General features: G+C 53.0%; 4 protein-coding genes across 4 annotated transcripts; 2 read left to right on the top strand and 2 right to left on the bottom strand.

Moving 5' to 3' along the window:
* Positions 1 to 190: 190 nt before the first annotated feature.
* GGS23DRAFT_618247 (uncharacterized protein) lies at positions 191 to 1,121 on the bottom strand. Its single transcript, XM_051520921.1, has 2 exons — positions 464 to 1,121; positions 191 to 390 (listed from the first exon to the last, which is right to left on the bottom strand). Exons 1-2 carry the CDS (start codon positions 1,074 to 1,076, stop codon positions 236 to 238), a joined length of 768 nt encoding a protein of 255 aa, XP_051373957.1. The 5' UTR covers positions 1,077 to 1,121; the 3' UTR covers positions 191 to 235.
* An 885-nt stretch (positions 1,122 to 2,006) lies between these two features.
* On the bottom strand, positions 2,007 to 4,057 carry GGS23DRAFT_558385 (FAD/NAD(P)-binding domain-containing protein). The gene is made up of 2 exons (XM_051515751.1): positions 3,438 to 4,057; positions 2,007 to 3,382 (listed from the first exon to the last, which is right to left on the bottom strand). The coding sequence occupies exons 1-2, from the start codon at positions 3,737 to 3,739 to the stop codon at positions 2,227 to 2,229; spliced, it is 1,458 nt and encodes a 485-aa protein (XP_051373956.1). The 5' UTR covers positions 3,740 to 4,057; the 3' UTR covers positions 2,007 to 2,226.
* A 3,136-nt stretch (positions 4,058 to 7,193) lies between these two features.
* On the top strand, positions 7,194 to 8,466 carry GGS23DRAFT_558377 (putative NADPH-dependent 1-acyl dihydroxyacetone phosphate reductase). The gene is made up of 3 exons (XM_051515750.1): positions 7,194 to 7,453; positions 7,526 to 7,893; positions 7,954 to 8,466. The coding sequence occupies exons 1-3, from the start codon at positions 7,367 to 7,369 to the stop codon at positions 8,240 to 8,242; spliced, it is 744 nt and encodes a 247-aa protein (XP_051373955.1). The 5' UTR covers positions 7,194 to 7,366; the 3' UTR covers positions 8,243 to 8,466.
* Positions 8,467 to 8,857: 391 nt separating this feature from the next.
* On the top strand, positions 8,858 to 10,499 carry GGS23DRAFT_603865 (glycoside hydrolase family 79 protein; the record flags this gene model as incomplete). Its single annotated transcript, XM_051519528.1, has 4 exons — positions 8,858 to 9,000; positions 9,059 to 9,426; positions 9,487 to 9,843; positions 9,919 to 10,499. 4 exons carry the CDS (start codon positions 8,858 to 8,860, stop codon positions 10,497 to 10,499), a joined length of 1,449 nt encoding a protein of 482 aa, XP_051373954.1.
* Between the last annotated feature and the right edge of the window lie 1,067 nt (positions 10,500 to 11,566).

Here is an 11,566-nt window from a genome sequence, read left to right as displayed (position 1 = left end):
TAACACAATAGCAATGTTACTTGATTCGCAATTTCATACTTTCGCCATGGCCCTGATTATGAACGAGAGAGCTCCGGAAAGAGGGGATGACTTTACTGCATCGCTCGCAGCCAACACCCTTAATTGCGAGTCGCCATCACTTTTTACAACCCCAGGCTAGCCCTCCCCCCTCTTCCCATATTAGCGGCCTAAAACGTGGCTTCGTCAAAAGAACCTAAATATTCCTACACATAGCTCAATTTCCCATAACGGTCAAAGTGTGGACGTAGCGAATTTTGCCCTTCTCGACCCGGAACTCGTGGCTGTCCGGGACGGTCGCGAAATCGATGAAGACGTCGACAGCACCAATAGTCTCGTCGATGACGTAGCGGCGGTTGACCAACCGGACACCTGCGAAGTAACATGTCAAAGAGAAAGCCTTTCGACCCAAATTTATCCTTCGATGAGGGTACCTGCGACTTACCGGTAGGAATACCGACGTCGCACCTGTCGGTTGCCGAGCCCGACCCGGTGTACGCACCGCCCTCGAGACGTGCGCAGGGGGTGCCCCACGGGACGACCACGGTCTTGTCGTTGAAGATGTCGGCGTAGGCGTCCGCCGCAGCCTTAATGACCTCGCGGGAGTCGCGCTGGTCCTCTGGAATAACATCCCAGTTCTCCCGCGAGGCCCAGTAGTAGGTGCCGGTGGCGTTGAACAGCCAGTCGCCTCTGTCGGTGACGAGGGTGCTGATGTTGGCGATCTTGCCGTCGGCGAAGCGTATCTGCGTGCCCAGGACGTACGGGTGCGACGGGTCCGTGACGATGATTTCGGTGTAGGTCGCGCAGGCCGTGGTGTCGTGGAGGCTACGGTTAAAGTCGATCTTGAGCGGGTGCGAGAGGATACCGGTCTTGATATCCGCCGTCTTGAAGGACTCTAGGTACACGAGGTTATCTGCCAGGGAAGCTATACCGTCCGGGCTCCCCGCGGTCTGTGCCGCAAGAAGGGTATTCGTGGCTTCGACAAGAAATTCCCGGCTGCATTGCGCTGCCGCTTGCGCAGCAAAGAGCCCTAGCGCCGACAGAGTAAGTCTCAACATCTTGGAGTCGCCACTTGGAAGAACTGAGCCTAGGCGTGAAGAGAGTTAAAAGGCTTGGGACGGGAGCACACCAGCTTCGCCTCAAGGTGAGCTAGTTCGAGCCTCTTAAATAAACGCGATACTGAAAGCCGGAGAATGAGATGATACTGTCGCACTTGGATGAGAATACCCATATGAATTTGCCGTGGTGTCTCGTTCGGCAATTCCAAAGTCGTGGAAGATCACCTCCGCACGTCAAATAGGAACCGTCTGCAACATATAGGTATTATAACGGCAACCAATGATGGTGCCTCGCCTCGATGGTGGTCCAACTCAATCTATATGAAGTGAATTACTTAACCAATAATTGACCCCTGGGCTTGGGCTGTTGCTAGTAGGCTATTCGCAACGTCGGTTGCTTGAGACGGAAAATAAGGGGGACAGGAGACCCCGCGGCACGGCCTTGGGTACGCGCCAGACGTGTATTTGAACTACCTTCTCGTCTTCTCGCCGTACATAATTGAGGAGAGAAGAGAGCATCTGTGGCCTTCAATAAAAAAAAAAGCCGGTGTCAAGAAACGTACTCTGGACTACTTTGGGCTCTTCGGTGATTCAACACCGACGACGACAAGCAATCAGCCGCGTAGCGTTTTATGCCAGAGTGTACATTCACTATTCTCAGTCCTTGGTATAGCGGGTAATCCGTAAGCTAAGTGTCATGAACGTGAGCTACCTCCCTCAGATAAGCCATTTCATGTCGAGTCCTGGAGTCGAAATATACCATCTTGCTACGTGCCTAACAGCAAGTATCTCGGGGAGGGAGACGGATATATCCTATAGGCACGACCCCCCTTTATTCTAATCCAAGTACATACAGACGACGCCAACGAGATGTCACTGGAAACGAGGGCCCGTAGCGTTGGTCTATGCTCTAGAGACCCTAGGTTATGGACAGAGCGCGTTGTTCATAGGTATTTTCTCTTCATCGCAGGACTAAGTCTAGCTAGGCGAATGCAATCATGTAAGGGATAAAATCATCATGCTGGGAATATCCACCCCTTCTACGGTAAGTACATTCTGAGGTACACAGATACCCAATTCCATCTATCCAACACCGCTTATCAAATACTGAAACAAGCGCTTACACACGCACCGCCCTCACCATGCATCGTCAGAACAGTCTTCTATAGAACCGAAACCCGACAGCAGCGAGCGCCGCCAGCGTGATCGCACTGGTGAGTATCGAGAGGGAGTCGACGCTCCTCGGCACCTGACGTTTCTGGGGCTTCTTTAGGTCCCCGTCGAGCAGGGGATGATGGAGGTAGGGCAGGGCCGACGGAGGAAGCCTCTTCTCCTCCAGCCACTCGAGAACGGGCTCGGCGGCGACGATCCGGCCGTAGACGTAACGCAGACTCAACGCCGACAGGCCAGTCCAGGGCACGATGTACTTGGCCATGATCCAGTTCCACCTAGTTAGCCACGTGGCCGTCCGGGCGCGCCTCATGGACAGCTTCACGACGCCCGGCATGTCTTCGAGCCGCTCCTTCTCGTACTCGGCAAAGAGTGCCTCCAGGGCCTCTGTCGATGGCGACGGGCCGTCCTGGAGCAGGCGGCGCAGCTTATTCCCGAGTACGACCGCGTCGATGACACCGCTGTTATATCCGAGTCCGGCGTGAGGCTCTAGCTTCCGGACGGCGTCGCCCATGAGCACGACGCGCCGATGGGTCCAGTGATCGAGCAAGCCCTCCTCCAAGTGGATGAGTCCGACGTCCCCCCTCCGCAATGCGTAGACATCTCTGACCCTCCAACCGGGCGCGGCGTAGAGATGCCCCCACCTCTCCACCATTTTCGCCTTATCCTCTTCGGTGTACCGGATGCGCTCCGACGTAGGCTCGTCAAGCGCTTCGTATATACCAAACCATGCCCGGTCATCGCCGGTGAGGACCTGGACCGACACGCGCTCTTTCATGCCTTCAAAATTGTTGTTCTTTGGCAACCCCGAGGGTATAGGAATATTCGCTATGAGAAGCCTATAGGTCGTGACGTAGGGGCTAGCTGGTAGCGGCGATTTATCCAGGGGCGACCGGCCATCTACCATCGCCTGCATGCATTCACGGACCCGGCTATAGACGCCGTCCGCACCGACAACAATGGAGCCCTCCTCGACCGTGCCGTCGGCGCATTCGACCACGACGCCATCATCTGACACGCGCAAGTTCACGACCTGCTTACCTACTTTGATACGCGCCTTGGCATCGTCGGGCAAGGTCTGGTACAAAGCGTCTATAAAGTGAGGACGGTGGGTAACTTGTATCCCATATCCGTGGCTGAATTCGTCTGCTATCAGCACTCTTCGCCAAGGAACACACAGGTTAAACCTACTTCTTCTGTATGATCTCGTTCGCTTCTAGTACTGAGTAGGCGATGCCATCATCTGCCGATAGGCTGACGACGCGGTTCACGCTAGTTGCGACGCGCAGCACGGCGTCCGTCAACCCTAGCTGGTCGAAAACGCGGAATGTCGGCGGCCACACGTTGAGCAGCGAGCCAATCTGAGGCGCCAAGTTATCATGGCGCTCTAGGATGACGAAGTCGATCCCAGCACTTGTGAATATGTGTGCGGTGGTGAGCGCAACCAGACCGCCGCCCACAATGACGGCCCGGAACGGTTTCTGCGCTGCCATATGGTCAAGTCCGGCTAGATACGGCGTGTGTCGGTCGTGAGAGACATTTACCGCCGCATACGAGGAGGTATAAGAGGGAAAGCAGGCCAGGAACGAAGATGGTCAGAAGAGGGAAAAATGGCTTCAGGTAGAGACGCCTAAGCTGAATGATAAATATACTCTCATGGGCCAAGAAAGGAAGGCCCGGCTCCGGCGGGTAGGACATAGTGGGAACGATACCTATCAGCCACCGACACGACCTGGCATGCTTATTGTATCGACAGTATCCGGATGGATCCTCACTCCCCCCCCCCCTTTCCTTCCCCCCGCCAGCCTTGCTGGCATAGATAGGTTAGCCTGCTAGGTAGCATACATGTACATACATCCCTATTACTCCTTACAAGTAAGGATGCGTGTGCAAGGGGACAACCCATGCTCCTTATTACGTGGGATGGTTCGCTTCGAGCTAACCTGTGCTGGTTGGTGGCTTGACGTTTCGTGCTGAACCATGGTAATAACAATAAGACGTGAGCGGTTATGGCTGCAATAGCACGATCGCCGATTATGAAGTTATATCGAAGTTTAGGCTTCCGTAAACGAACGTTAACGGGATAAAGGCTACAACGGAGGTGGTTAGGTAATCAAGCCTCCTTCTATCCCTAGGTACCCCGGGGAGCTGTGAGCTTGAATATTCTACAACATCAAGTGTCTCGGAAGCTAGGAAAAGAAACCAGCGGGGCGGCGAGGATGGGTAGGGTAGGGTAGGGGAGAGGAGATCGAGACTAGGCCAGGAGGATATTGGCCGATTAGATAAGCAGCCCCCTTTCGTCTGACTCACTCCACCGCTGTTCGGTCCATCGGATGGGTGGTCACGCTGTCGCCCCTGTTTACTATCCACGTACAGACGTGGCGGTATAGTAGTATAGCAGGCACAACCTCGGAGGCATGCTGAAGTCAATGAACAAGATTTGCAATGGTGAGCCTATAAGCGCTGTCGAGGTGGGGGTGTAAACGTTCCCACTCCCTGTAGACAGATATACCTACCAGCAGGTATGGTTTTATTCTTGCTACCCCTAACCGTACAATGTCTACATGGGTATGCCACGTTCGTGATACTCAAGGCGGACACAAATCATGGGTATAGGTATGACGCTTAGGCTAGGTGCCCTGCGCATTCTCGTCGGTCAAACCGCACGGCCCAGCACATCATGCAGAGACCGGCCCTCTGTGGCACAACGATGCCGTCATGTCGCGTTATGCGGGAGGAGGTCGACGACGGGATCGCGGCGCTTCTAACCCTGTACAGGTTCCCATCCGATAGGCGCCTATATGTAGAGACATACCAGAGGGCCAAGATACGAGAGGACAATGATGGCGTGTAGCTCCACTTACGATCGCCGCGACGCGCGACGCGACGCGATGTGCAGGTGTATCGTCGTTCGAGTCCAGTCCTAAGAGACGGGCGGGTCTCGTGGGGATGTGGACGTCATCCGAGATACATCATCAAGCCCGGATCGCCGTAGTTCGTAACAGGGAGACCGTCGTGTCAGTAAGATGGATAAGAGGTTGGAGGCGCGACAACTGGGTAAATAGCTAAGTGCTAAGAGGCAGAGGGATGACTAGGAGGGGGAGAGAAGGGCACTCGGCAAATTAGTAATAACTTAGGTACAGGCGGCCCTTTGTCAGCCAAGGTCGGGTGAGGAGGAGGTACCTCAAGACAGGTACCCCCTAGTGTCCTGGGCTTGTGCGATATAAGCCACAGCCACAGCCACAGGACAAGGACCAAGATCTTAGATGCCATCCGCCGCACTTGCTTTTGGTTTGAACCTCACACGTCCAGACTCTGTCAGTTCCAGACTCTGTCAGTACGGGAAACTCTATAGAGCTCCTGCTTATTACGCTACCACCGTAAGGGACAATCTTGGGTTCTATTTCTAGTAGTTATGCCGCTCGTGGAGCTGCCACTTCCTCACGAGGCGCAGAGAGGTCGTGGGGGTTTGGATCGGTACCTATATTAGGATCCCCTCCGCCGCAGCTCGACCCGGATATAAAACAAGTGCCCCGCGAAAGCGTTCTACACACCGGAAAGCACAGCGTTAGCTAAACATTGGCCATGCTAGCGGTTCGTCGTGGGCGTAGGTCAATACACCAGATGCTCTATCTCAGGGGTAATATACCTCGCGAGGTTGGTATGACTTCCTACGCGACAGAGGTTTCAACACGTGGGTACCGAAGCCTTCTCCTTTTTATGGAAAAATACTACGCTTATGAACTAATAGCGGCTCGAATAGCCCCAAACTTAAGGTCCGTAAGAAGGTATCTTCTTTTTCCCTAGATTTTTCCGGTCGGTAATAATACCCAGCAGATCGGTCGTTCGAAGTTGCTCCTCTCTACCGCGAGCGATGCTCATCAGCATTAATGTAAAGTAGCATAGTTGCCAGTGAAAGAGAGGCCCGCTGAATATCATATATTACGTAGATCAGGAGAGCTACGTAAGTACTGAGGTTTCTCTGCTGTGGGAGCAATGAAAGATGGGATGAAGAGGTTGAACTGACTAACTAGCTGACTAGGTAGGAATGAAATGAATATAGAAGATGCGAGCTACCTATATATACACGGTAGGGAGCTACGAGCTATGTTATGTAAGCGAGCTGGAAACTAGGTTAGGTAAGCGAGCAACCAGCGAAGAAGTAGGGAGCTAGATATAGGTAGCTCTCTACATAACATCATAATATAAAATACCTAACTGTAGGAATGGCGACCCAGGCGACCAGATGCTACCTCAGTTACCGCATCCGACGATGTGAGCTCAAGGCTCTCACTAGTTTATTTCAACACTGTTAGCTAACTCAGTAGTCCTGATATGATGACTTTTCATCCTATACCGGAACGTCAAATCGGCAAACCAGGGAATGGGTGAAATTGTGGACAACATACCCGGGATTCCTCTTCCCCTCTCAAACTGACTGCCTAGAGCTTACCATACCCACGACTCACCACCTGGCCGTCGTTACGAATGCGTCCGTAGATATCCATATAGACATCGTGCTGGGATCAGTAGGTAATAGGCACGCCAACAGCTATACTGGCGATACGTAGAAAATCCAGCAACGTGGGGGAGCCTATTGGAAATTTGTTGCTGACGGTGTTGGCGACGCCGTCACAAGCCTACCATCCCCGGTCTAGGCACAGCCGTCACTCCCGAGACTCACAACGACTTCCCAAGCCATACGCTCGTTTGCTATAAAACTTTCAACCTGTATTTTCCATATTGACTCCGATGACTTATCAAACCTTATATCTGGCCCAGGAGTCCTAACTAATCCTGATTATGAAGCATGACGAAGTGAGGGCTCAGTATCTAATATCTCCACCGTCAGCAGCACCGGCACACATAAAATATCGCAACGTTGGAACGGCCCATTTGCCCTAGCGGGGTAGACGCACGCCTCTAGTAAGCACGGAATCATATACGTACCTAAATATGGAAATATAGATATTTGTGTTATTTCCTACGTGCCTGCTGATAGGTCTCTGCGTCTCTCCTCTAGGTATTTACACACCACACGGCATCACTCGGAATTCTACGAATCTTAACTTCATTCACAATCAGCACTGGCCCATCGAATTAGAGATTTTCACTTTACCATGGCGTCAAAAGTTGTCCTTATAACAGGTGCGAACCGTGGTTTCGGCCGAGCGCTCGTCGAGCGTTTCCTTGCTCTTCCAAACCATGTATGCTTCCCGGAACCCTTCTACCACGGCCTACGGAGGTAATATTGTCTCGACGCTAATGGCTTCAAAAAGACGGTCATAGCCGCCAATCGTAGCCCGGAGCATCCGACGTCTCAGACGCTCGCCGAGCTGCCTAAGGGGAAGGATAGTCGCGTTATTGTTGTCAAGTACGACGCCGCTGTTGAGCAGGACGCTTTCGACGCCGTGAAGGAGATTGAAGAGAAGCACGGCATTGACCACCTCGATATTGTTGTTCCCAACGCCGCGATCGCAAAGTCCTTTCCTTTCGTGAGAGAGGTGAAGCGTGCTGACATCCGGGAACATGTTGAGGTAAACGTTCTTAGTGTTATCTCACTATATCAGGCGACACGTGACCTACTGCAGAAGTCGCTCAAAGGGCCTATCTTTGCCCCCATGGGGTCTTTAGGGGGCACTCTAGGGTAAATCCAGGAGAAAGCATGCCCTAGAGGCTTCGTAATATGCTGACGAAACAACCACAGACGGCAGCCTAATATACCAAGCGCCTCATACGGGCCATCCAAGGCCATGGTGAGCTGGTACGGTATCAGAATTAACACTGAGGACGAGTGGCTGAACGCCTTCGTGCTGGACCCCGGCTGGGCCGGGACCGACATGGGCACCGCAGCTGCGAAGGCTTTGGGGGCTGAGTCAGCTATGATCACAGTGGACGAGGCTATGGATGGCGTGTTTAAAGTCCTCACTACAGCCACCAAAGAAAAGTGCGGCGGCAAGTTTATGTCGTACACCGGCGAGGCCGAGATTTGGTGATTACGAAATTCGATGTCACCCTCCGAGGCGAAGGGGGGGTAGGGTATCGATCAAATAGTGTTTACAAAGCTATCCTCGGCTCCCCTTAAACATCGTCTAGATGCCCCTGAGCTTGGGTCCTTTTGGCATCGGGTCGAAGGAGGCCATCAATGTCAAGTGTTCGTTGCTATTACATAGGTATAGGCTCTCAACTGTCTTTGACTTGGATATTATTTCGTACCGTCCTATAGACGTATCGTCACGAATCTCTCCGCATAATTTTGGTTGCCGATACCCGCCTAGACAAACCTTTGGCGATATAACGCTGCGCGGATGGGGGCAGTGACTCTCGTTTTAGAAGACAACGATATCCCCAGTCAGCTTCATAACCAATACTGGAGTTCCATCTCAGGCCCCACGAAATGCGACGTGCCCCGCTTCCACCAGTATTATTGTTGCAGTCATGCATAACAATCATCGGTGTCTGATTCTCCGAGTGAGAAATCGTTGAATAGGCTAATTTCAGGGTTGACCGTAGGTATATAAATACGTGTACCTATCTGTATCTACCTATTTGTAGGTATACCTATGTCAAGATCTACGCCGCATGCCTCGTCATCTTGCCTATCAGATATGATGAATCCCACCTTCGGGTACCTCCTTTCCCTCTTAACTGTCATATACGGCACTGTCGCCGCAGTGACCTTTACCGTCCCCGAACGGGCTCGCACTGGCAGCTATAAATATGCGCCTCTAGACCTCGCGCCAGTCGGCATTTCGTAGGTCATATCGAAGTCAACGTCTTTCCCGGGATCCGATGCTTATCTGAACACGTAGCTTTGAATTTTTCGCCTTTCCGTCCTACTTTACCAACGTCACTGCGACAAATCAATGTCTCGCCAACTGGAAGGATCTTACCGGAGTCTGGCCGCCGATACGCATCGGAGGCACCACACAGGACCGGGCACAATACGACGCCGGGACATCGGCGTACGTCGTGTATAGCGTGTCAAACCCGGCTGATGCCCCCTCAAGCTTGACATTCGGGTCGAGCTTTCTGACCCTAGCAGGTGGATACGGCGGGAGCGTTGTCGTCGGGCTGAACAGGGGTAAGAACCAGATCCAGAATACGATCGACGCAGCTAGGATAGCTGCGTCAGAGGTGAAGAACCTCCTTGCTATTGAACTAGGGAACGAACCTGAATGTAAGAGACCCTACCTCAGTCCATCGTCTTTCAACTTACCTACGGCTCACTCACCTACAGACTACTCGAGAAATGGTCAGCCCATTGCGTCTGGGGGCTGGTCTCCAGCGATCGACGCCGCTTCACAGAACAATTGGGCTATATCTGTTGGGTCGGCAGTTAACAAGAGGCCGATTATACAGGCTGGAAACTCCAACGATTCTCCGCCGCAATGGGGAGCCGAGGAACTGATTGCAACCCAGAACGCGACAGTCAAGCAATACATCAAGACCTATTCTCACCACAACTACCCCGGTGGCAGCATAACATCCCTCATGAGCCACAAAGGTATATCAAGTAACCTACACGTCTTCGATGCAGATGTGGCGGCAGCTCTAAAGGAGAACAAACCGTACATATTCGGGGAGACCAACTCTGGTACGCTAGGATCTCCCCCACGTCCACTCAAAAGAAAAACGCGTGGCACAGTTTCTGATTTCTTGCGATGAATAGTATCTGGCGGCGGGGCCGCAGGAGTGTCACCCACCTTCGGCGCGGCGCTGTGGACGATGGATTACGTTCTTCGCGCGACGTATAGTAATATATCGCGAACATACTTCCATCACGGAACCGTGGGTAATTGCCAATACTGTTTCTGGGGGAGATACAGCATGGGCGCCCCCTACTATGGCGCATACGCGGCGACTGCGCTGCTTGCAAAGGCGGCTTATCTCACAGCACTCGACGATGGCAGCACCAACTACGCGGCCTACGTCTCGTTTGGCGCCGATGGCTCTCTCTTACGAGCACTTCTGTATAATTCAGATTACTTTGACGGGAGCGGCAGCCGGTCTAGCCAGTCCTTTGAGCTTCGCGGGCTAACGGGGACCACGCTCAAGGCCAAGAGGTTAACGGCAGACAGTGCCACCTCCAGAGTCGATAGAGGAGGGGTTGTGTCTTTTGGAGGCCAGACCTTCACTGACGGAAATTGCAAAATCTCTGGAACCGAAGAGACCGAGTCCCTCTCTATATCTGACGGCCGAACGACTGTCACTCTGAAGGCCAGTGAGGCCTTGCTAGTTTACTTTCGATGATCATAATTACGGCCACATGACAGCGATCTTAGGGTTCTCACGAGGGTTCTTCGTGTACTCTTTATGGCGCACCCTAAAAGGGTATCTGATCATTCATAGTACCCTGACGTTCCAGAATGGGCAGACTATACCATAGCCACTCTAAATATAGACCCCGTGCGTCGAGCAATTAGCAAACTAGCATGCTAGGATCCAGGCGCAGTATTGGTTGCACGTATACCTACATCTCTCCTAGATATCTCGGATCGTAGACCACTATGCGCAGGCCGTAACTCACGAGGTGTGGATTTGCCCGGGGGGTGAGGGGGAATCTTGCAACAACGTCGGTCTCGCACGGCTTGAAGCCGGCGTCACCATACTGCACATCTGGCCATGCCATGACAACCTCTTGACTGCTACTGCTAACCAAGGCAGAGATAGCCATTTTAGAACTATGTCCCTATACGATGCGACTAAGGCGTAGGGGCAAGGCTCGCCGAGGCTTGACAGATTACGTATAGTCTCAGCTGGACCGGGATGGTACCTACATGATAGCCTCCGGTGGCTCTCTTTGAACACGAAGAAATTGATCGGTCCGGTGAGATAGGGTAAACCTCCCATTCGCCTGCGCCGTGGCTTGGTATGGGCTCAGGGCGGAACCAATGTCGTAGGCTGTGCTACGACGGCATCTCCTCTCGTGGTGACGCTGTCCAAAGAGCGTGACGGCGAGTACGTGGCCGGGGCGATACGAGGTCACGAAGCGCGCGTGTGTCGATGGCCCTACAGGTCTTTCTCGAATCCCAGTCTGGGTCTGTCTAATCAGAACCCCGCATCAGCGGGAGAAGCATCCGTATTTTGTCTGAAGCTCGACGGGATCACGCTGATCAACGACGAGGAGGCGAACCAACCGATCGCTCTTGGCTCACCTGCTGGCCGGTGGCTGTGCTGCCTTCTACTCCACGACGACGCGTCAATTCAAGGCCACTAATGTTGGAGAGACAAGCGCGGCAATGCAGGTTACAGGTCGATTTTAGATCAAGCCTAACAATTGTGCGCAGTGGGTGTCGCGGCCACGAAATTTCTGCATG

The sequence above is a fragment of the Durotheca rogersii genome (assembly GCF_024521655.1).
Source record: "Durotheca rogersii strain YMJ 92031201 chromosome Unknown GGS23scaffold_5, whole genome shotgun sequence".
Lineage (NCBI taxonomy): Eukaryota > Fungi > Ascomycota > Sordariomycetes > Xylariales > Xylariaceae > Durotheca > Durotheca rogersii.
This window is presented reverse-complemented; position numbering and strand designations above follow the sequence as displayed.